Source organism: Gallus gallus, chromosome 1 (genome assembly GCF_016699485.2).
Source record: "Gallus gallus isolate bGalGal1 chromosome 1, bGalGal1.mat.broiler.GRCg7b, whole genome shotgun sequence".
Lineage (NCBI taxonomy): Eukaryota > Metazoa > Chordata > Aves > Galliformes > Phasianidae > Gallus > Gallus gallus.
In genome coordinates, this window is record NC_052532.1 from 162,447,610 (window position 1) to 162,473,747 (window position 26,138).

General features: G+C 36.1%; 1 protein-coding gene across 3 annotated transcripts in view; it reads left to right on the forward strand.

Annotated features, from left to right (window-relative positions):
- Positions 1-26,138, forward strand: part of DIAPH3 (diaphanous related formin 3) — a 237,529-nt gene that overhangs the window by 169,606 nt on the left and 41,785 nt on the right. For 2 of the 3 annotated variants that reach the window (XM_015276853.4, XM_025146783.3), the window contains 2 exons: positions 5,207-5,302; positions 5,727-5,786. In XM_015276853.4, the coding sequence (XP_015132339.1) occupies positions 5,207-5,302; positions 5,727-5,786 (156 nt within the window). Of the gene's footprint in view, positions 1-5,206; positions 5,303-5,726; positions 5,787-8,168; positions 8,306-26,138 lie in introns of those variants that run through there. The other variant, XM_040653578.2, reaches the window with a different exon arrangement.

Here is a 26,138-nt window from a genome sequence, read left to right on the forward strand (position 1 = left end):
TCAACAGCTGGCAGTGTTCTTCCTTGGCTTTCTTTGCCCCAAAGGCATGCTGCTGACTCATGGTGATTTTTTCATTTTCCTTTTTTGAATTTCATAAAGAATCCTGTCTTCCCATTTCTCCAGCTTCTCGAGGTCCCTCTGAATGGGAACACAGCCATCTGGTTCATCAGCCATTCCTCTGGATTTTTCACTAAATGTAGACTTGCTAAAGGTGCTCTCTGTCTCATCATCCAGATTGTTAAGGAAGATGTTACAGTATTCCTTCAGTACCAAGTCCGAGGGTTCACCAATTCAAAGATTTGGTATTCAGTTCATTCTTCTCTAAGTCCAAGTTCCCCCAGGAAATCTTTTTGTGATTCTCTCAGAAAAGCTTGCTGTGGCAAACTCATATTGGATCTAGAATCAATACGATTGATTCCTGATAAAGTCAGTGGAAAGGGGATTTACAGTGGCTATCTTCGGCTGTCACAGAAAAAATGCAATCTGTAGAATTGCAATGAACATAATTTTACACTTTTTTTATTTCCCATAAAGTTTGAGAATAAGATGATTTCACTCTGTTTCATTATTTAAATGGGAAATTGGGATCCAACTGAGATGCAGAAATAGGTACCACACATCAGCAAGGTTTTCTTTCTAATCGCTTCTACAGAACCACTTCTAAAAGCACATATTTCCATTTGGTTTTCTATGATATGAATTAACGTATGGAAGTTAAAATGTTACCAACCTTAATTACAACAAACAATCTTTAAGAATTTGAGAATGATGGAAGCTCGCATTTCACTTATTTTTAATTCTTTGGAACTTAGATCCAGCTTTCATTCATATGCTCAGAGTCACAAACTATTTGTGTCCCATAAAATCACTGTATGACAACTAACAGATGGGACAATATTAGCAGGAGAAAAAAAGACAGAATGAAGCCAACTCTCCTCAGCTAGAACATTTATGGAATTAGGTGCTTCAGCCTGGAGAAGAGAAGGCTGCAGGGTGACCCCAAGTGCAGCCTTTCAGTACCTAAATGGAGCCTAGGGAGAGGGGAGTCAACTCTTTGAAAGGGTAGATAATAGCAGGACAAGGGGAAATGGCTTTAAGTTGAAGGAGGGAAGATTTAGGTTGGGTATCAAGGGGAAGTTCTGCACAGAGAGAGTGGTGAGGTGCTGAAACAAGCTGCCCAGAGAGGTTGTTGATGCCTTGTCCCTGGAGGCATTCAAGGCCAAGTTGAATGGGGCCCTGGGCAGCCTGGTCTAGTATTAAATGGGGAGGTTGGCAGCCCTGCTTCGGCAGGGGGGTTGGAGCTTGATGATCCTTGAGGTCCCTTCCAAACCAAGCCTTTCTATGATTCTATCGTGTGATTCAGTCATTAGGTGAAATCATATTATAATGGTATAATTTCTAGGGCTTTGAAGTACTAGCACAGGCTTACTGGTTTGTGTTGGGCACCAGTAAGAAATTGAACTCATTGTATTCTGGACTATACTGTTTCAGTGATTTCTGTGAGGTATATACCTGTAATTTTGGGAAGAGCCGGTAGATGTTTTTTCCTGAAGTTGCCTCTGAGGAAAGACAATTGAATAGCAACATTCCTGGAAGAAGTTGAGTTTAACACTTTTTAATTATCAAGGGAAGGGGAACTGCCCTTTCAGCCAGTCCATCCAAGGCATACTTGACAGCTATTTCAACTTTGCACTTGTACATCAGAAGTTTTCTTTTCCCCGTGTATTGTAACAACATTCTTACAGGAGTTGATTGGGGTCAAAGGAGCACTTACGTTGTGTTATGAGTTATTGCTCTAATCCATGCAGCATTACTGAAATTCCACCATTTCCTGGACAAAGCTAACCTTCACATCCACCTACAATTTCTGTGTCTGAAGTTTCTTGTATTTTTGCATTGCCCAACTTTGTGGGTTGTACTCTTACAGCCAATCATTATTCAAGCAAACCTACAGTGGAGCAGTTGAAAGAGAAAAAAATATATTTTCTGCTGCTGATAGATTTTTTTTTTTCTTACATCTCTCTAATCAACACTTAAGATTCTTAAGATATCTTAAGTTGTATATTTTTCTCTCATGCTTAGCCTTGTGTGAATAATCTGGGAAATATCTGCTGTTGTCCCAAGACTAGTATTCACTTGCCTCGGAAGATTTATTATGTTATAGTGAAAGACATGCCATAGCTAAACCTAGAAGCTAAATTCCACATCATCAAGAACTGGGTGCAATATATTTGACCTGAATTATATCCTCAGCTGAAGAGGAAAAAACTAAACAAAACAGTATATATTTTAGTGAAGAAAAAAAAAAAAAAGATATTTATTTTGCTAACTGATGAATTGTGAGACAAGGACTTGATTATTCAGACAAGAACAAACCCAGTACCTTCAGTGCTACAAGTTTATTTTTTAATTATATAAAAGCTAGAACGCTACCATGATACCTGGATTTACTTCAAAGATTATATCAAGTCCTTGTTATTTCAGATAACTTGATGAGTATCCCCTTAGTTCTTGCACCCTTTTCCTTCTGTTGCATTTGTGAAATATGAAGATGTTGTGGTTTTACACTGACAGGCAGTCTCTACCATGCTGCTCTCTCACCTCTCCTCCTCAAAAGAAGAGGAGGAGAAAAGATGATGAAAAAAGGGTCATAGATAAGGACAGGGAGATCATGCACCAATTACCGTCACAGGCAAAACAGATTCAGAATAGGGAGATTAATGTAATTTATTGCCTATTACTAACAGACTAGAGTGATGATAACAGTATGGGTATTAATAGCTAGCTGTACAACCTCATAGAAAGTGTTGTAATCAACTGCTGATTTAGGCATCAAAAAGCAGCATTTGGAGCCTAACTGAAGATGTAGAAGTTTGAAAAACAAGCTTTCTGCATGTTTTAGTGCAGAATAGCAACTGTGATTTTTTTTTTTATTTGCAGACATTAATTTTTGTTCAGTAAATCCACATATACTATAAAATTACTAGAGGAGTTTCTTTTTTAATTCAGTTTTTATATGTGCCATTTATTCTTCTATTAACTCTTTTGCATGTCAATGAAAACATTAGCCAATTTCTGGCTACAGTGTATTTCAGATAAGAAAGAAAAATAGATAGTACCCTTAAATATGTTCCAGCTATGCGACAAAAAGTTGGTTTTGCAGTATTTCCATTCCATTATTTAAAATATGTAATAGTTTTTATTCAGTTGGCCTTTTTATTTTATAACAGATTATGCAGTTTTTTTCCTACTGAAAACTGTTATGTTTTTGAATAACAGTGCAATCCATAATAGTCTTAGAAAGGCTTAAAAAGCAAACGATGACACGCTGACATAGAATTGAAAGCAATTTTTTTTTCTTGTTATTACTACTACCTAAAACAAAGTTTATGAACTCTTCTTTCATAAACAGTTATGGTATTATTTTGGAGACTGTAATATTATTGAGTCTTCTTTGAATTGTTACTACCCAAAATGCGTATAAACTTTCCTCCAACATTCACGTTCCTTAATATACCTAATGGCTTGTTCCTAAAGAATCACCTTAAACTGAAACAGTCACTGTTTTCATTTGAGATGTGAATATTAAAGAATTGCATGAGGTCAGATAGAAAAAAACGTTAACAGGAGAACAACAACAAAAGAACACAAAGAAGGTAAATATGCAATCTGAGTAATATTTTTTAAGTAAGTTAGTTGCTGTACTGGTCTGCTGGTCATGAGAGAGGAAGTATGTTATACTAAATTCAAAGCAAGAGAAAATCTGTATTTCAGTCTTCACTTATATTCCACATCTGCCATATACTGCATAGAAAATAAATGGGGATCAATGTTATGCAAAATTATAAAATATTTGCTAATTTTCCATTATTTCTCCTTATGTATAGCTCTTTAAGTCCAGTAGTTGAGTCTATAGAGAAAAGAGATGAAGTAAGGATGTTCTCAGATTATAGTTTCATCACTTTGAGGACCAGCATCTTGGAGTAGTAGCAGGCAAAGTACTACAAGGAAGAATGTTCTTCTTAGTGGAATATATTTTATAAATTCCAAAAATGAAATCAAAATCATTCCCTAAACACAAGAATACGTAAAGAATTAGCAAAAATTAAGGAATGGGTAAAATCACAAACAAAACATGTTTATGAAAATGTAATTTAATTTTGAATCAATGTTACAGAACATCTGTTGCGAGCTTTAAATATGTTTATATGTATATTTCTATAGATATTTTGAAAACAATCTTTTTTTTATATTTAATGGCATTTTTCGTGTAGACATCAAAGCTCAAATTTTGGGAGTAGAAATGTGTTCACTGTTAGTAATATCTGCAAAATCGTGTGATGTGCCTGACTGTATCCGAGGTGTATGTTGACCTTGGGAGTTTAGCCTTCTGAGACATAATGAGATTTCTGTCATGTAGTTAGTTCTTTATTGCTCTGTGGAGGTTTTTCACTATATAGGAAATCCATGGGGTTGTGGGTTTTTTATCCTCAAAAATGTAGAAACAAAGGATGAATTAGGTTCAAATATCTAAGATTTCTGATATATTTATTTGAGGAAATATAAGAAATGTTTTTAATGCTTGCGTTTAATTATAACATCATGGTAATATTCTTAATTCTTGTAGGGGGATATTATACCCACATGTGTAATATGATGAGAAATATTTTCCTGGACTACATCAATATTGACCACAGGTCATTAAGTATAAAAGGAAAATAGCTTTTGATTAAAGCTACCTATGGATATCATTTTATACCCTATTTAGTCCAATATTTTTCCTTCAGCTTCCCGCTGAGAAACAATTTCAACTTTTTATAACAATAACCGAAATGATCTCTTTTGTCTAATATAGCAAATCACTTAAGGGACAGCTCTTGAAAGCTGACATGAAACTGATTATTTGCAGTTGCAAAAGGGTACTGAAATGAAAATATGAGTGAAATGACATTTCATTTAAAACTACGGTTGAGAAAGTGGAATGTGAAATGAACGAAATAAAATTTGGCCTAGTGCAATTGACGGAAGACCAAATCCGTTTTGTTTAGTTGTGAGAGAGCAGTGTTCTGAATGCTAAAATTCTGGTTAAGTTTCAAATAAGTGATTTTAATACTACCACGAATTATTGTTGTTTCTTATTGTTAATATTATCTATGCTTTCATATTGCTGTGATTACCCAGAGGGTTCCTTTCTTTTCTCTTACAGAAGGTGAGGAGACCGGAGTGATGGATAGCCTGTTGGAGGCCTTGCAGTCAGGTGCAGCTTTTCGAGATCGAAGGAAAAGAACACCAAGGCCTAAAGGTGAATATTCTGTTTTACATTTTATTTTTTGAATAAAGCTAAAATCATTATGGGTCCAGTGGTCTAAAGGCTTCGGGGTTTAATTCTTTCTTGCAGTGATATCTATCTATCAGGGATGTTCAGGCTATTTTGCTGCTGCCTGTAGTGCTCCTGAGATCAATGTACTGAACTCACTGTAGCCTGATGGTTAAGGCTTTTCCATATAGCCACATATATTTTAAATTGTAGGGGTTTATAGTAATAACCACTGTATACAGGAGGTAAAAGTCCCCTTGTCCTGGCAGTGCATCCATTTATTCCACTGTAGCTTTTGTCCTAGAAATATCTAACTTTCAAATATTTCTGCTTGCTTATGTTGTTACAATGCTCCATCCAGTAACTTTCAAAGAGGTGTTTATTTTCCTTTGTTTTCTTGCTTTTGCAGACATACCACAAAATCTCAGTCCAACCACACAGAGGCCTGTGCTGAAAGCCTGTAACCATGGTAATGAATCATATTCATGAATTGCATGCTCTTTTTAACTTAGCTTATGTAGGTGATCTGTGTTTTCAAAAGGTTGCTGTGATATTTTCTGTTTTCTGCACTAGTGGAATACTAAAACAGTATTGTTACCTTGTTGTTAAGGTTCACATGAATATTACACCATGAAACAGTACTTATTATGTTGTAAAGCTCTTCTGTCTTTTTTAATTTTTTTTATATTAATTTAAAATTTTATTATAGTTTTCAATGTAGTGATTTTATAAACCTTAGGAACAATAATGCAAGAATTTTAAATCTATTACGTACTTTGTTAGAAAGCAGAGATTGTAGAACATTTAAAATGTTAAATATTTATGACACCTTTTGCATTCCTTCTTTTTGTCTTGGTTTTCATGGTACTTTAGCTGGAATAGTTTAAGCTGTCATTCTCTAAAAAATTTCAAAAATGATGTGGTATCAGTGAAGTAAGAGGAAATTAATCAGTTATTTTATGGAATAGTATTTCTCCAAAATTTGAGCATTGGTCTTATGCATAAACTTCCGAACAATCCCACTTAATCAGTAGAAATACTCCTCTGCATAAAGTTATAGTGAGGGTATGAATGTTTTTTACCTTTTCTAGATAATCTGCAGAACATTATTACATTAGCTGTGTTAAGACTCAGGAATCCAGATTGACTATTGCCAGTGGCTCCTAACCTAGTGGTCTCAGGAAAAAGTTTATTTACATAGTAATTTTATTAAAGAAAAATTTTCATTAACCTTAAAGAAAAACAAAGGTCTTCATTTTGTAAGCAGAATGCATTATCTTTTGATATCTAAATGCACTTCATAATTTAAAAAGCAGATGCAATCACACTGAGGATATTAATTATACCTCCTGATTCTTATGTTTTTATTTCTTAAATGTCTACAGCGGACAAAAACACCATACAGAATTTGTCATTATTAAACTGAAAGTCAAATAATCTAGAGCCAGAAAGACAGGTGAAAGATAATTTAATTCACTTCTAGGAATTGGCCCAAGAAAGAATGAAGTATATTTGGCAGGTGCTTGTCTGGCACATAACATACTGATATTTAAATAATGACTACAGAGCACATCTGAATTCTACCCTGTAAGTTATCACTTGAAGGAACAGTTATGTTGATTGTTGCTTATTTTCAGTCCATTTTATCTGACTACAGGCAGTATACTTTCCATTTTCAAACTATGAGGACTAAGTCTTTTGTCTCAGGTTAAAAAATAAAGAAAGATCCCAGAACTTTAAATTCTGCAAAGCGTGGGAACCAGTTTGTATAACTGATGCATATAATGTGGTACTCAAGTTTGGTTAAAGATCAGATGTTTGTTCTAGAAAAGTAAAAGTAAACTCTTGGGTTTTTTGTTGCTTTTAATTTAATCATATTTTCAGTAGAGCATCTTGAGACAATATGATTTTAAGACATTTAGAATGAATGCAACTTTTCTTGAGCCTGTCTTATTTTTTCTGGAGCGAGATAATACATTCCTAATCTTTCTTTTAAAGAATTTGGTACTGTGTTGTTGATTTGTTGGCTTTTGGTCACAGTTGGTCACATTTGGTCACATAAAATTGGTCACAAAATCTAGATGTTGTATCTTCCTGTCTTGAGCCAAACAAAGCACTGAACTTGATATAATTTCTGCTAAAACATGGGCATTAATTGCTTGGAGTTTATCTTATAAATTCTTCTTTTTTTTTTTTTTTTTTTCCCCTTTCTTCAGCTGTTGAAAGCCTATGTAGATAATTCGAGGATGTTCTGTCTGATCATTTATTTTATTATTAGGAAATTAAAAATTATCTAGGTTGCGTATTATCTAGAATGTATACTAGACCCTCAGTAGCAAATCTTGTTTTTAGTAACTTCACTGAAGTTAGTGTCATCACTCAAACCAAGAATTCCAAAGCTTCTTTAATTTTCTTTTACCAAGGAGTTGAACATTTTATGATGTCAGGTTTGTTTTTTTCAGTCTGGTTCTCTTTGTAATTTTTTTCTTTCACTTTTTGTCTAATGTGGATAAATATGCAGTAACTTATTTTTTCTAAGTATTTATTTTCTGTAGCAATTTATTTTCTGTTGCTCATTGTATATATACTGTATAGGAAAAAGTCTGATTTCAGCCTACTTCAGAAAAATTGGAATATGTCATTAGACAGAACGATTGGTTTGGCCTTTAATTGATTAGCTCTTTTTCCTAACTTGAAATTTCAAATGAATGCTAAATTTTGTATCAGTGTGCAGAAAAAGCTACTACCTTAAAATATGTAGAAAGCGATAAAGCACTTTTCCTGTTTGCTTCTTCTGATGAGACTAACAGATTCACGTATAATGGATATGCTTTATTAATACACATTGCAGATTCATACCTAGAGTGTACTTCTTTGACTCATACTGCAGTCAAAAAGAATTACAAGCTATGTGTTGAAATATCTACCTACTGAATGATACAGCGTGCAGCAATCTCTACTGGGCAGATGCCATCAAGTTCTAACGTTTCTTGTTTAAAAACAAAATAAAACCAAGCAAAAACTGTTTAGTCTGATTAAAGAGTTTTCTCTAAAAAAAGTGAAATAAAATTATACCCCAGCACAGTAGATGTAAAAAGCAGTGACTTCATATTTCCTGTACAGAGAACAGTAAGGGAGAGAAATACAGAGAGAATGTCCACTCTCTCCATAGCTGTAATATAAATGGCAGCAGGAAGATAATTTATTTTATCACTGCCATCGTTATCCTCAGTACAATACTGCTCAAGATACCAAACTACCTCCTAATGCTGAGGCTAAGCCAAGTCTTATTAAAAAAAAAAGTGAAAAACAGAGGAGCAAGCCAGAACTAAATAGCTCTAGAACTGAGAGTAGACATTTTCTCCTCTCATTAAATAAATTGCTAAAACAAAACAAGCAGACAAACAAAAAAAAAGTAATAAATGTAGTGGAATGCTAGCCATTGATTGGTTCTTTTCTTCCTTGGGATTTGTTGATCTCCCCTGAAAACTCTGGCAGTCTTCACTTGGTATTTCTGAGTAGTGGTTCTCATGCTGCTTCCCTGAGTGGCCTCTTGGCTGTGTTCTCTTATTTTCAGTTCTATTGCACTTTTCTTTTATTGAACAGACTGCCTTTTTTTTTTTTTTTCCCCTAACATGATGGGTGTTTTTTGTCATTTAAGTCTGCTCTTATTTCTGTGATCAGAATTACCTTTGGAATACAAATATTTTCAATAGATTTTTGTTGATGTTGGTATGGTTAGTATATTTATTTCCTTTGTTTCTATTAATGCTGTTTTGTATTTATTTTATTAACAGCTGAATTAGGCTTATACTCAAAACTGCCTGATAAGGTTACAGTTAGCTTTAAATGAAAATAACCATAAACTGTGGAACTGTTGAAGTATATGCTTTTGCTGTAATTGCTAGTCAGAGTGGGGTACAGCACTAGTTGTCTGTTAGCATAGTTCTAGTGCTTTTGTACCTTTGATTCAGTAATATCAAATGGAGAAGCTTTATATTTTGAGAGCAGAATAAAGCACTTAATTGCCAGTGATCAGGATTTTGCACGTTACAATATCTTTTCAAGCAGCTAATACCTAATCTTGATCTGAGTCTATCAGTTATTTAAAACAACAATCAACATACATTAGCATCTTGCACATTTGTTCCAAGCTAGTTACGTTCAAATACACAAACAAGCATATCCAAGGCAGCAAAGTGCCCACTACAGCACGGAAAACTGCATTATTAACTAAGTTTTCAGTCAGTCTTTGCAGCCTGCACCTAGTTCTCTGCTGCTATGGCTACACATTTATTTGCAGTAACAGTAGCCAAGGTAATGTCATCTGAAATGCATGAATACAAATTCTACATACAGCTTTGATTGCACGTATATATATCTCAAATGCAATGGAAAGTGATTTTCTTTCCAAGGAGGTTAGATTCAAAATGCTGAGGGTAAAGACAAGCTATAGTAAAATGGAAGTGAAAATGCAGGTTGATTTTTGTGACTTCAAAGGTTGAAAGAAATCTTTCTTTTGCAATCAGTTGGGTTGTGGATTGTGCTTTCAAAGGTAACAAGAAGGTCTTCTTTCCATAATAAAGTCAACCCCCTGCTGTAAAGGATAGTGTAAATTATTGTAGCTTTTTGTTCAGCAAACCTGTAAACAACAGAATAATTTTTGTATCATGTTTAGTTTGAACTGTTTTAAATACCTATGTTAAATAAAATCCTTGCCAACCGATGTCATTCTGATCCCAGTTAAGCAGAAGAAAACGTTTTGTTTTCTTTTCCTGTGTTTCTTTCATCTCTTATTCAGAACAGAGTTGTCTTCTGCGGTTCATCCTAGTGTCTCTGCTACCTTACTTTTGACAGTCATAGATGGCAATGAGCTAAGGCTCATCTTAATTCTCAAAATCAATAGTGCAACCACCTGGAGGTCACTGTTTTGTTTGAGCATTGCTATATATGACAGCATGTGATGATTTACATTTGATCTCAGGTTTTCCTTTAAAAAAAAACTGCAAGTGTATGTTGCCGTGTTTCCCAAAATTGCATGCAAGGAACATTAGGAAGTATCTAGCATTGGAGAAACACTGAAGCCTGTGAAGATTTTTTCCAGTACGCTTCTTATCCTGTAGCCCTGAAGATGCATTCTTGAACACAATCATTTCCTCATGGTATACACTGTTTTTAAGAAATTATTGATGTTAGCCTGTTTTTCATTCCAATCATGAGCTAAACATTTAGCTAGATGTTTTTAACTCATGTATGAAAGAAGAAGATAGACAATTTTTTTGGATCTGTGAAGTTTTACTCAACAGACTAGTTTCCTCAACAGACTTGCAGTATCTGTAGGCACTGTTATAAAATGAAAATATTTACTAGGATTTTTGTTAAAAAGAGAAAGGTAGTTCTCAACTGCTCCCATTTTAAGACCAAATCTTCACTTTAGTATTGACTTCAGAAGTCAAGTAAAAATGCTGCTTATCCTAACAGAAATAATTCCCCTGAAGCCATATACAATGTTAATTATAAATATATATATATATTTTTTTCTGGAGCAGGCAGCAAAGTTCAAAGAAATTGTGGCCATAGGAGCAAACTTTGCATATGTGTGAAAAAATACCCAGATGAGAAAAGTTAATTTGATCATTTTTATTTGTTTTCTTTAGAACTAACCCTGCATTGGCATAGTTGCACACACATGCAGGCTCTCACAGAGATGGCCCTGTAGAATTAACATTCGAAAATGTAGGGTATGATTAATTTTGTTGCAAAGTTTTTAGGATCTTTATCTAGGGATCTTCCTCTCTTGAAGTTTAATGTTGGAGTAGAGAAAGTGGGTCAGAAGGGATGAAAGGCTGTGAGAAGAGTTTTAGATGAAAAACAGTAAAGTTTGAGTCTTTCAGAGCCTTTCCAAAAAAAAAAAAAAATAGCAACATCAGTATTTTTTTATTGACTTAAGATTGACATAAAGAGAAACAGGAAATAACCTTTAGAAAAAAGAAAAGACAAATGCTGGGAAGTTGATACAGGTTCTGCTAAGAAGGGAAAAATGTACTTCAAATCAGTAGTAAGTGAATGTTAGTACTCTGAAAAAAAATTGGTATAGAAAGAAAAAAATGGGTATAGAAAGAAAAAAATTCTGTAACTTGCCGGCTGTATAAGTCAAACCCAAACTGTCAACCTCTTGGCATCACCCATACTTAGAAAAGGAAAACAGGAATTGTAATCTTAGAAAAAATGCCATGAGTAAACTGTCCTGCGTATCTTTTATCTCTCTGTCTTGCTACGAAGAGTTACAGTGAACATAGGATAGACAAGAAAGAGAGCAAAAGATTTCTAAGCAAAAATTCTAAGTGCCACCTTGGACCTTATAAAGGGACTTACTCTGCAGAGATTTGATGAGTTCGTTACTAAAGCGAGATGTTCTGAAGAGTTCAAATTAGACGCTCATAAGAACTAACTGCTTTCATAAATATCTTGCCAGTGTTCATTGGTACTAGTTCAGTAGGAATGCTTCTTTTAGGAGATGCAAGGACATTTTCTGCAAGATGAAAACTGTAGCAAAGAAGTGACATTTGAAAGCAGTGACACTATATCCCATAATTGCACATATAGTAAATGTCAGCTTCATAGTCATCTGGCTGGGTAACCAGATTTCCAAAAGGTACTACAGGCAGGTTATATATTCAGAGCAGTCCTCTGAATATGCATCAGTGGACAGTCTTAAATCTGCAAAGGGAGCTGTAAATTGCCAACAATTTACCCATATTTGTCTTTCCATTGTTTAGTCATGCAGAACTTTCCATTTGAAGACGATTACTGAGCTGATCTGCGTAGTAAAAAGGTTCTGTCACTTCTCAGACTACTTTTCAAATCTCTTCCGTATTCGTTAAACAAAGCTTTAGGTATAAATTTACTAGGCCTTTTCCCTTCTGTTTATTATTTACTGAGCATTAAGAATAAGTGGCATCTAAGGTCCTGAAACTTTCTTCAAGTGCTTTAGAAACACTGATCCAAACAGAATAAATAATATATGTATAGTCTGAACAACAATCACAGTTCTCATTATAGTCTTACATATATCATTTTAAAAGGATTGCCTTTACTTTCTTTCACTATGTTGGGTTGTGAAATTTCAATAGCGAGATGTTAGAATTGAGTTTTGTCTGGTTAATGGTACACTAGGGACAAAATCTTAGACTGATATGGTGTATTGATCCTGACCTGAGTCTTTTGTGACTCAAGCAATGTCTAGTAAATGCAGCAGTGTTCATTCAGTATTTCAAAAGATGCAGAGAAAGCACAAAACATTACACATCAAATTCTTTAAGCACACTTAATTCATCTTTCATTGCCATGTAAGTGAATGTGTTCCCTTAATGGTTTCTTTCCTCCTTTGGGATTATTTAGTTTCATTTTCTAAGTGGTTGTTGCTACAGTGCAAAAATGTGCAGTGTAAAAGAAATACTGAAGTTGTATTTCTTCCTGATGTTTGCCATTGTAAGTCAACATTCAGGAAAAGTGCAAATAAAAGACATTAAAAGATGCAGGAAAAACAAGAGTATCCTGTACTTTCTTCCTTTTTGTTGGAGTAGGAACACTTGGAAGCTTTACTTTTAAGTTTTGGAATACTCTAAAGGGAAATTTGCATTTAAGATGAACCAGAACTGGTGACTGTGCCTGTAAGTTGCTTGATAAATCCGGTATCATCTTTGTTTCATCCCAAAAATAGATAAGTCTTGCATATTTCCATCATACATGCCTAAGGCAAAATTCACATCAACCTCCCAGCAAAATAATGAGAAGGCTCAAGAGACTTTCTTGGTGGCTCCTACTTAGAGATCATGAGTGGCAAAGAAAGCAAATACAGGGCACAAATACAGCTTTCACATGTATGTCAGAAGGAAAGATGATAGCCAGAATGATCTGGAGTAGTGCAAGATAGTTGGACTATGATTAGATGGTTAGATCCTATTAAAATGGTTTTGGAAATTACTTGAATTTTTTCATGACAGTTCATCATTACCTACCTTAAGCTGTTTATTGCATAGTAAAAGTACTATATATTGCAGCTGTCAAAAAAATTACACAATTCACTTATGCATCTCATCAGTGGGGAACACCTTTGTGAATTCATTACTCTTGCAGTTTGATATTTTCACTATTTCTGACTTTCTGCTTTCAGTTTGCACCATACGTACAGTCTCCTATGCCACAGTAACACACAACCCACAAACCTTACCCACTCCTTTTCTCACGGTCATGTAGCTTACAAACCCAAAATGAAAATCTAAATTTAAGCATATTCAGGGAAAAATATTTGGATTTTGAAGAAAATCGGGCTAATAAAGAATGTATTCACTTTCAGTGGACATTGTAGTTTGACTCTTACTCTTGACACAGAATCAATCAGAATCATAGAGCCATTAAAGACCATCTAGTTCCAACCAAAAGAGTTGAGTTCCAACTCCCCTGCAGAGACAGGGAAACCTTCCACTAAGTCAAAGTCTTTTCTATTTCTTAAATCAGAGTTAAATAATTTAAAAGGGTATATATTCTCACATCTCCAATCACGTTGTTGCTTGGGTTCTTCTTTGCCATTTAAGAGCACATGCTGGCTAGAAGCACTGCATTTTGTTACAGCTGCTTTTCATAAACAGAAAGATGAAAAATGTATCAGATAATCTAAATACAGGATATGCCTCACGTTTTGTTCAATGAAGTGACTTTTTTAGTTAAATTTGAGATTAATTTCTACACTTCACCAAAAATATTAGTGGGAAATAGTAAAGTTTGTATTAGTATCATAGGTATTTGTGTTATGGAATCGAATTAAATCACAGCTGCTTTGGTATAAACATCTTGGATAAAAAAGCTTAATAAAACCATGGGCAAACTATTTGTTGGAAAATGCCTGCCTCGTGGGACACAAATTAATAGGCTGGTATTTTCATGGTTGGAGCTTCCAGATCCCCATATGCATTTTACTTCAGTCACTGGATTAAAGACTGAATGTTTTCTGTGGCAGGAATCATAATCGGCTTTCCTCATTCAATATGAATATTTGAATCACTAGGCTCAGTAATGTTTGTTATTTATAGCAGAACTCTGTAAGCAGAGGAGCTAATGAACAGAGAGAATTTTCCAGGGATATGGAGAATATGGTTTAAATTTGTGCCCTAAGGGAATAATGGAATCTGGATGAACCAGAGTTAAATGTAGCTGAGTAAAGGTTTTCATAATCATTTTGAAATGGGTACCTTTTCCTACTGTATTTATAATTACATTTGGTGGCTTTTTTTTTCCTATTTTCTTAATTTCAAAAGTACTGAAAAGTAATTTATTCCCCAAATACCCCACTTCATTTCCCTGCCAAAATTGCTTTTTCTTCCCCAAAGAACTTTGTCTGGAGAAGTTTATCTGAACACCTATTCTTATTTGAGCATGCATTACTCTTGTTACCAGAAAAGAGAGAGATGATAATACACTTTTTCTTCCGATGTTCTAAAATATAAGTATTTTTTCTTCCATCTTTTCCATGAGAAAGTAAAGTTCATGACACCTCTCCTTTCACTCTACCATCATTAGCTGAAAAACTGGGTGAGTCATTGTAACAATTCCAAACCTGCTGATAACCCATATGAACACAATGCCAAATTAGGCTGATGGAGGAGCTTGGAGAGGACTGTTAAATTTGGAAGACTGAAATGAGAACTATATCAAAAGGAACAGTTCTTAAAGATTTCCTCCAAACCTGAGCAGTTCCTGTGCACATCTGGGTGGCTATGGTTCGTTTGGTTTGTTTTTCTGTTTTTGTTGTTGTTGCTGTTGTTGTTGTTTGGTTGGTTGTTTTTTTCCCAATTTTCACTGTTAGAATATTGAGACCCTCAGGATCCACTTTTCAGATATACCAAACACCCAAAACTGCAAGTGAAAATAGTACGAACAAAGCACTGAGCATGTAAAGTGCTTTTTAATGCTAATTAATTACTTGGGCATATCAGGTGTCCATTTTTAACTGATCTACTACAATTAATGCATGTATTTAATTTCTTGAGGAATTTTCATACCTCATTAATATAGATACCCAATTAGAGAGCTTATGCTTCTTATATTGCATAGAGAGAGGGACATACCCATCTTAGACAAGAAGTAGCTTTTATAAATTGTTAAATAGTCAGTGCGTTTAGGCCTCTAATTTTAGCAATCTGAACAAATGGTTTCTCCATGTTTTAATTCTGTATCTATAATAAAGTTAATAGAAATTAGCACAGTGACTACTGAAGATAAAACAACAGTTTGAATAGTTGCTCTTTAAGCTAGTACATTCTGTCCTGAGCAAGGAATAAAGAAAAAAATATATGAGTTAATTCTATTACAATGATTATATATGAACATTTGCATTGATTTTGGATAACCCACTTTCTTTTGCTAACAAATTCTAGTACCTTGATACTCAGCTGTTTCTCTTTACTATAGAATGTTTGTGTAATTCATACTTCACAGCTATCTACTATGATAATAATTTTTAAGTGTGCCGATATTTTGTTAGAATAGCTGGATAAAACTTAAATGGATCAGTACTGTAGTATTATGTTACATATATATATATTTATTGATAGCAAGATTTGAAGTTAATATTTAATCACTGCTAACTGATATAAAAATATAATATTTGCATTGAATGTAATTATGGCACACTTTAGAATATATTAAAATAGTTAAAAGCAGCAAGATTATTTATAGGAATTACAAGAAAGCTGACTCAGCTAAATATCTGAACTTGGATATGTTAAGTTCATAATTTCAGCTTAAAGAGCAAATCATATATATAAAAAAGAGTGATCCCTGACTAGTTGTAAACTCAGTTCTGGCTACTCACCACAGAATAAAAAGCAGTATCCTATCAGATCATCCCTAGTTTTATAATTGTACTGTAGATGGTAGTCTTCCCCTTTCCCTAAGAAATATAAAATCATTTTAATTCTGTGTGATCCATCATCAGGCAAGTACTCAAAAAAACAGCGTTCTTAAATGCTCTCAAATGTCCAGTAGCAAAAATAAATGAAGGGCAGAGTGCATTAAGGGATTTCCAGTTGTGTCTCGCAGGGCAAGGAAAACTGCTGTAAGAGAGCTCGTGGGATAGCTCCTACTCTTGCTGCCTGTAGCAATAGCTTCCTGACTAATCAGTCTCCAAGCTTACCCTTATGCTTTAAGTCTGCTCTTTCTGTTTGCCAGTCACTGACTGAAAACAGGACACAGCCAATTACTTTCCACCGAGCTTACCCAGTCTCTGTTTATCTACCTAACAGCAGTTGCCCTGAGATTGTTTTACTGAAAACCTGATATGTAGTGAGATCTCCTATTAGAAAATGTTAATTTTGTTTCAGCTTTGTCAAAAAAAAAAAAAGAATATTGCAGTTTAAGATTGAATATCTTATTATTTAGAATAGATTCCTCCTATGAAACTGAAAACAAAATATGCTGAAACAGAATTTTTTCTTCCTTTTCCCCATTCCAATGACAGACAATTTTAAAATAGAAGTTTGAAAGAAAAAGCTTTGTTTTCGTAATTAAAAGTTAAAAAATAAACTCTAATGACTGCATATTTAATTGAGGATATGACTTGCTACATCCTAGCTTCTTAGTTTGGGGTCTGATCTCTCTTCATGGATCATTTTCTTCTTCCTTAATGGTTACTTCTGAAGTCTTTTAAGAGATATCTAATGATATTTTTTCTTGTTGCCTACCACATCATGCCTATTCCTTATTCTCACCCCATCTCATATCTATCAGAACATTCAACAGTACCATTTACTGCAGTATATAAAACATTTTTCTCCTACTTCAGTCTGTAACTGCAAACTTAGCCTAATAAAAAATGGCATTTTTGACCTGCAACAATAAACCATAAAACACACTGTGGCCAAAATGAGAATATTACTTGTTATAGGACTGGTGAAAATGTGCATGTTGAAGTAACTGAGAAAGCAACCAGAAAGACTGCAGAAGTATGATTTTTATGGGAAATCTATGGTAACACAAAATACATCATACTTGTAATTGTTATTTTTCTATTAACTGCAAATACCAAGATATGCATTTAAAAAGTATATTTTAGCTTGCTTAAAAGAAAGCTAAGTGAGAAGCAGGTCAGAAATACCTTCAAGTAATACACTGTACAGACTTTAAATATCCATATTATATATGTCTCTTTTAAGGATCTGTGAGTTGAGAGAGGGACACTGGGTGTTGGGGGAACATGTTCATACACAGAATTAGAGAATGCTTGGAGTTGGAAGGAACCTTAAAGATCATGTAGTTCCAGCCCTCTTACCATGGGCAGTGACACCTTCCACTAGACCAGGTTGTTCAAAGCACCATCTGAGCTGGTCTCGAGGGATGAAGCATCCAAACTTCTCTGGGGAACCTGTTCCAGAGCCTCACCACCATCATAGTGAAGAATTTCTTAATGTCTAATCCAAATCTATGCTTTTTTAGTTTCAAACCATTACCTCTTGTCCTATCACTACATGCTTTTGTAAAAAGTCCCTCTCCAGCTTTTTTATAGTTCACTCTGGAAGGCTGTGATAAAGTCTCCCTAGAACCTTCTCTTCCCCAGGCTGAGCATCCCCAGTTCTCTCAGCCCCTCTTCAAGGAGAGGTGCTCCAGCTGTCTGATCATTCCAGCAGGTCCATATCCTTCTTATGTTGGGGTCTTCAGACCTGAATGCAGTACTGGAGGCAGGGTCTTAAAAGAGTGAAGTAGAGGTGGACAGTCACCTCCTTCACCCTCCTGGACACATTGCTTTAGATGTAGCCTTGGATTTGGTTGCCTTTCTGGGCTACAGGTGCACATTACTGACTCACGTTGACTTTTTCATCCATCAGTATCTCCAGGCCCTTCTCTGCATGGCTGTTCTCAATTCACCTATCACCCAGCCTGTATTTGCACTGGGGAATGCCTCAGCCCAGGTGCAGGACTTTGTATTTGGCCTTGTTGAACCGCATGTTTTTTACATGGGCTTACCTCTCATGCCTGCTATGGTCCCTCTGAATGGCATCCCTTCCCTCCGGCATGCCAACTGTACCACTCAGCTTGGTGTCATCTGTAACTTTGCTGAAGGTATGCTCAATCACCCTGTCCATGCCACCAATGAAGTGACAGACTCCATACTAGCCCTTGAGGAAGACCACTCATCACTGATCTCCACATGGACTCCTTTGAATATGACTATCCATCCAACTCCTTACCCAACAAATGGTCCATTTTAGAGACACCACATGTTGAGATCTCCCATCCAAACTGTATGTCACTGAGGACCTGGACTTTTTCAGGAATTTCTTTAAAATGTACTTCAACAACTACTCGGGATCTGGATATTTTCAGAAATTGCTGTAAAATGTACTTTAACAACTACTAGCTCCGGTCTTGCACCATGTAATCCAACCAGGTTTTCTTGATCCCTACTTCCACAATGCTAGTACGTTGAGTGCTTACAGGGTATTTTCTCTTATACTTAGCACTTTACTGCTTTTAACTTAGTCCCCCCCCTCACCCTCCTCCCTTTTTTTTTTTTAATAGGAGCTATTTCTTATTTTTAGCTTTCAAATTTTTATTCCCTGAGCTTGCATTGATATAGTGAAATAGTTATTTAAATGTTTGCAGTAAGTAATACATTTCTGCAAGTGATAAGAAAACTTATTTCATCAAGAACACTTTTTAACAGGAATACTAACCGCATTTTTATGGGAAAAGAAATTTGACTAAAATTAATCTTCCAGTGTCTGGGTTTGTCGAAGCTAAACTGAACAAGTTGGAGAGAACAATATGAAAATATGAGAAATAGGAAAGCTCTTTATAAGCTGACAGTATTTATGTTAGTTATTGGCACACTCCACTGCCTTATACTTTCGGTGTATGTTGCAGATTTCAGCCTTAATTTTTTTAGTTATTAATGTGGATTCCTCTTACATCAAATTGAATGGAGTGAAGTAAAATTTTACAATCTGATGGCTTTCTTGGAAAAAGATGAGCAAGCCAGTGGAGAAGTCCACTTCCAGGTGCTTTGTATTCAGAAAGGATTGCAGCCTTGTTGCCCTAAACCTCAGATTTTAGAGGTAATCATATACTGTAATCATACACCTTTGTATTAAGTAGCTGACAGAAACTAGAAAAGCTCAGAAATTAGTTGCCTTTTGATTGTTTCCTTCCGTTGAAACTTGGTTGCTTCTCTGTAGTATCAACATCTGTTCCTTCTCCTCAGGACAAAAAAGAAACAAATTCTTACACTAAATATTTTTTAATTAATTGGTATTTGAAGTGCTTTTAATATTCTCTTATTTGGTGCATCAAATAAATTAAAGCTCAACTTCAAATCTATTACATTTTTCAGTAAAAAGAAAAAAAAGATTTCAACATGTAATTAAAGTAACAGTCATTTTATCCATTGCTTTTGTGAAATTTCCTATCTTTGAGACAATGTGACCTGAATAGTGCAGTGGATTTAATTTTAGTGTAAACGTGTGTAGAAGTGGTATGAAGAAGTGAATAAATTCATGCTCCCCCTCAAAAAAAGTTGAAATAAGTTTAAGTTTACTCAGTAAATCAGCTCTGTGTCATTCAGTCAACCTAAGAAGAGAACGTCTATCATTTAAACTTTCCACTGGGATTTGTTGTTGGAGTGCACATAATACCTCATTACTGATCAATGCTCAGGAGATATTCTATTGTAATTTGTATTCATGGAAAGCATCTCTATTAACTTTCATTTCACATTTTTGTAAATAAAATTCCATTAATTATTAACAAAAAATTGTGACCCTCAATACTCTCTGCAGCATCAAACAGAAGCAGTGATTTTTCCAGAATACTTCCTCTTTTAAACTTAGGTTTCCAGTTGACATTACTTATTTCTTTCTTCTTGACGAAGAGATTGAATTTTTAGCAGTTTAAGGAAAAAAAGAAATATGATTGTCCAACCAATATTAGTTATCAAACTAAAAGTTTAAAGCAAGTTACATAAGATTATCTTCCAAACAGCAGTAAGATGAAATATCCAAATGCTATCACTGGTGCTTGTGATAAGAAATCTGCATATTTGCTTTTTAGAAATCACAGTTTACCAAAGAATTTTTCTCATACAGCAGAATCGATGGTCTTCAAAGTAGTACCTGGGAGAAGGGGGGTGATCAGTTTAAAGAAGAGCGTTAATAGTTCTTTGTTTGTCTTTAGAAACTGACTGTTTGGTATCCATTCCTTCGCTACTTTTGAATATGAAAGTAATGAGAGAAATAAATTATTTCACAGAAGCAGTGATGCTGGAAATGGGATTGTGATTTATCTTTCAATATTCACTTTTCTTAATCTGCCATTCTTCACTGGGAGAGGGAAAAGAAAGCACTTATTTTACAGAAAAGAAGCCAGTAAAGTTTATTCATTTTTACACTTTACCTGCCTCTAGGAGGTGGCAGCTGACATTTTAGCCTAACTGACTTGGAGACTTCAAGTGTGCCAGTTTCTTGTGTGCAGTATTTAACCGCTTATATATTCCATTGGCCCAGCTGCTTTAGCACGAATCTGCTGAAGGAGCATTCATAGCCAACATTCAGAGAGGAGTTTGCATTGGCAAAGTTAAAGCACTGTCAGAAAAGCACTAATCCTAAGATGTTTTTAAAGATTTAAAAATTCACAGCAGGTTCCTGAATTAAACGTGTGGCCAACAGGAAAAAGCAGCGTGAAGTGCTCTGTGTTGTTTGATTTCAAAGTTGAGCGCAGCGCTTCCGGAACGCTTTATTTACACCTTTTCGTTTCTGTTGCCATATTTGCAGTTAATTCAAATTCAGCCCAAATTAACAACTCTGTGTGCTCTGGGATAATTAAATTACCATCTCCTCTTATCTTGGCTCACCATGCAGACTGCTGCCCACCCATATAGCTGCTGCCTTTACCCCACTGCTACAGCAGCTCCGTTATTTAGAAATAAATCTTTTCTCCTCCCCATCAGTCGCTGTGAAAGGACTGTAAACCACCTATGAAAACAATTAGCATATCTGGACAGACTTCTTGAATTTCCTTGTTTGGCCATATACCAAGCAGGTCTGGGCTTTTTGTAGGTCTGTGTGAAGGAAGGAGCGAGAAAGGTATTTCAGCTGCTCCTGCTTACTGAAATTACTCTTAGCGAACCGGTGGGGGGAAAAATTATAGCGATAACAACAATGATAAGAGGGATGCAGAGCAGGGCTCGGTGATCCCAGGGGGCTGGGAGGAGCGGCCCGGCCCGGGCGGCCCCGAGCAACCCGGGTTGCTATGGCGACGGCGGGCGGCTGCGGCCGCGGGGTGCATGCTGATGGCGCGGGCTGGGAGAGGCCCCGGCAGAGGCTCCTGCCGGCTTTAGCGCTGCTGTGTGCTTAGCAAAACTTTTCGTTGGTTGGTTTTGTTTCTTAGCGTTTCTGTGGAAATGCATAGAGCTACTAAGGGCGCTGATTGCCTGGTGTGAACAAGTGGAATCATAGAATCATAGAATGGTTTGGGTTGGAGGGGACCTTTAAGATAAACCTAGTTCCAACCCCCTGCTAATAGGCAGGGACACCTCCCTTTAGACCAGGTTGCTCAAAGCCCCGTCAGCCTTACCTTGCATGCTTACAGAGAGGGGGCATCCACAACCTCACTGGGCAGCCTGTTCCAGTGTCTCGCCACCCTCACAGTAAAGAATTTCTTTCTAATTTCTAGTCTAATATCTACCCTCTTCCAGTTTAAAGCCATTTCACTACTTGCCTTTCTGAAAAGCAGAATAATCTTTATCTGCTCAAGAAGCTCAGTGTATTGTTGTTATCTAGGTCAGTATGGGTGCCCTCTCCAGTACATAACTCTAAAACTGCCAACTTAGGAAAAAAAAAAAAAAGAGAGAAGGCAACTTGTGGTCATGAGAAGGAAGACTACTTACTACATCTCTGAGGGTCTTGAAACACCCTCCACTCAAAATCACTGAGCATGTGCAAGCAGATGGGACCCTATGTTAATGATTTTGGGAACAAGTATTGAATATGTATGTACTGCCCAGGAAAACCTTTTGCATATGTAAAACAATAATATGTATATGCTGAAGGTCTTTTGTTCAAGGTATGTGTCGCTAGAATGCCTACTAACATCACACTGGAGTTAATGAGTTTATTCCTGAATTTCAGATGACACAAGCATCATACCCAGAGAGGTTGTGGAGTCTCCTCCTTGGAGATCTTCAAGAGCCACCTGGATGTGGTCCTGAGCACCCTACTCTGGGTGTCCGTGCTTGAGGCCTCCTCTGCTTGGGCCAGGTGGCTTCCTTAACCATTCTGTGTGATTCTGTCTTTACATTACCAAACAGAATCCATCAAATAACTGTTCATATTCAACTTTAAAATTTTAATTCGAAGGTGGATATGTTTTTGTTGTTGTTGTTTCTGAAAGGTGAAAATTGGTTCAATATTAAAACTGATTATTTTCAAGTGATTGAAATTTGTATTACCCCTGCACCACATAAACCAGCTTAAAAGCTGATCCCATCTGTGTATACGTATCTATTTATCATACCCTATCCTTTCCTTCAACTACAGGAAAAATGATGGAAAGTGTCTGTACAGTGAGCGGTTTTGTTTGTTTGTTTGTTTGTCGGTTGATTGTTTGTTTTGTTTTTGGCAAAGCTTTAATGAAACACCCAAAAAGTATTAGGAGTGTTCCTGCGCAGTTTGTCTCTTCTGAAAGTGAGTATGTTGCTGAACAACAGTCTGCAATCAAGAAGAATTACACTGCTATAGATGTTTTGAGGAAAGAGTGGAGTTATGGAATGGGTTATTTGGTGATGAGTTTGAGTTTTTGGAGTTATTGCCTAAGAGAAATGTTTGGAGCAGAGCTGTGCATATATATTGTTTTTTTCTTTCTTTCTTTCTTATAAGAAGACAGAGAAAATAAATTTGACCGAATACGTGCATTTTTCCTCATTGTATTGAAAACTGAAATTTCTTTCTGTTTGGTATGAAATATCTGCTTTTCTGAGAGGGGAAAAAAAAAAAAAAAAGCAATAGAGAAAGAAGGAGATGAATGTTACTGCCTTTGCTCAACATCCAGGTTACTTCATCATTTAGCCAGGGTGTGAGAAACACAGATTCAGTTTCTTTCCTTTCATTGAGAATATTCGTGAATCTACTAGGAATAAAACAAGTGTCACACCCGCTTAGCAAGATGCTCTTTCTTAGTCAGTACACAAAATAAGTACACTAAGTACTCTGAATATCTGTGGCTAGTGGGACAATCCAGATGTGTTGAGCATCTAACTTAAATCTGAATGACAAATAGATTTGATAGAGTTAAGCCAGACATCTAGCCACTGCATTAGATCTTCAACTAACTTTTTAGGTGAAGTTACAAGGTTTACAGCCTCAGTTATTACAGTTTATATAATCCATGGGTCAAAGCATAAGCTTTAAGAAGACTTAGATTGGTCTTTGGGCCTGTTTTGTGAGGTGATGGATTTTCTCTGCAGATGATGTTCTGGTAAAATCAAAAGAAAACACATCTGTGCCCTTTCTTTAGCAACTTTAATACAACACCCCTCTCCCTCCCCCCCCCTCTTTAAAAAAAAAAACATGAAAACAAACCACAATAAATGACTGAATTTTTTTATTTGTCTTTGAAGAAAAACTTCTCCCAAGGCAGCTTCTCTGAATCCCTTGGGAATCAAAAAAAACCTGTTTGACATAGTTCTGTAGATCATAGGACCAATATGATTTCTTTATGCTTTTCTTCTTTCTTTTCTTTTGAAGGTTCATGTTGTGCTACAATACAACAAGTATTCAGATGAACATAGTGACTTCTGAGAAAATTTACTGTTCTAATTTCACTTCATATTTTTCCAGATCATGTTCCCCATTGCTCTTTTAAGAGTCCTTCATGGGAGAAATTGTTGTAAAAAGACGATGCATCAATTTAGACAAAAGCAAGAAGAACTATTCTATGGCTTCAGAAAAATGTCTCTTGTATTTTCCTTTCAAAAAATCATAGAATCATAGATTCTTTTGTGTTGGAAGGAGCCCTTAAAGGTCATCTAGTGCAACTCCCCTGCAATGAACAGGGACATCTGCAGCAAAATCAAGCTACTCAGAGCCCCGTCCAGCCTGGCCTTTAATTTTGCCAGGGATGGGGCAAATTTCAGATATGTGGTTCCAGTATCTCACCACCCTTACTGTAAAAAGCTTCTTCCTTTTGTCTAACCTCAATCTCCTCTCTTAGTTTGAAACCATTTCCTCTTGTCATATTTCTTTTTATACCCACCCCTTCAGATACTGAAAAGCCACTATCAGGTCTCCTCATAGCCTTCTCTTCTCCAATCTGAACAGCAACAGCTCTCTCAGCCTATCCTCATAGGAGAGGTATGCCATCCATTGGATCTTTTTTATGGCCCTTCTTTGGGCACACTCTCATAGGTCCATCTCTCTCCTGTACTCAGGACTCCACATCTGAATGCACTGCTCCAGGTGAGGTCTCACCAGCACAGAGTAGAGGGGCAGGATTACCTCCCTTGACTTGCTGACCACGATTCTTTTAATGCAGCTCAGGATATGATTGGCTTTCTGGGCTGCAAGGACACATTGCTGGCTCATTTCACAGAATCACAGAATGGCCTGGGTTCGAAGGGACGTCAGGGATCATGAATCTCCAACACCCCTGCTTGCCATCCACCTGGTACCCCCAATTCCTTTTCAGTAGGGCTGTGCTCTGTCCTTACATCCCCCAGCTTATACTGATAGTGGGGGTTGACATGACCCAGGTCCAAGACCTTGCACTTAGGTTTATTGAACCTCATAAGTTTCATCTGAGCTTACTACTCATTCCTGTCTAGATCCCTCTGAATGGCATCCCATCCTTCAGGTGTGTTGACTGCACCGCACAGCTCAATATCATCTGCTAACTTGGTGAGTTGTGCTCTTGATCTCACTATCAGTGTCATTGATGTAGATGTCAAAGAGCACTGGTTCCAGTGCTGACCCTTGAGGAATGCCTCTTGTCACTGATGTCCATCCGGACATTGAACCATTGACCACCACTCTCTGGATACGATCTTGCAACCTGTCCATCGAACAGGCCACCAGTCAAATTAATATCTTTCCAATATGAAGAGAGGAATGTTGTAAGGGACAGTGTCAAAGACCTTAATATGAATTAAGGCTGATGAATAATCCTCAATATGAATTAATATCTGGCATGTGAGTATTGTCCAGTCGCTTCCTGGATATTTGTAAATAGTTTTTTGTTTTCCTTTGCTTTTATCTTCCTCTTTAGCTGTTAGTTATGGTTAAGGTAAACAGTGAAAAGTATGGTGTATGTCTCTAATGGCTCTATTTCTTCATACAGTAACAGAAGGATAGGAGGTAGTGTTTAAGTTAGGCTTTCATCCCAAAGAAAAATATCCTTCCTGTTCAATTTCATGAAAAAATGAATCCACTCTTTCTTGGGTTTTAGACAGTAATACATTTTAAAATTGTAGAACCATAGACTAATTAACGTTGGAAAAGACCTTCAAGTTCATCAAGCCCAACTATCAGCCCAACCTACCTATTTTTCATCACCTCATCATTCACTTATTTTAAAAGATAAATTCCTTGATGTTTGGTGTGTTTGTCAAATATAAGGAAAAAAAAAATCCTTGGGCTGGCTAGACATTAAAAATTCATATTCAAGTAAGCAATTGGTAGTAATAAGATGATGCTTTGGACGTAAGTGCTCATTGGAATAGCAGATGATGTTTCTCAACTTTCCATAATGTGAGAGAGAAGCTTATTTTTAACTGACCTGT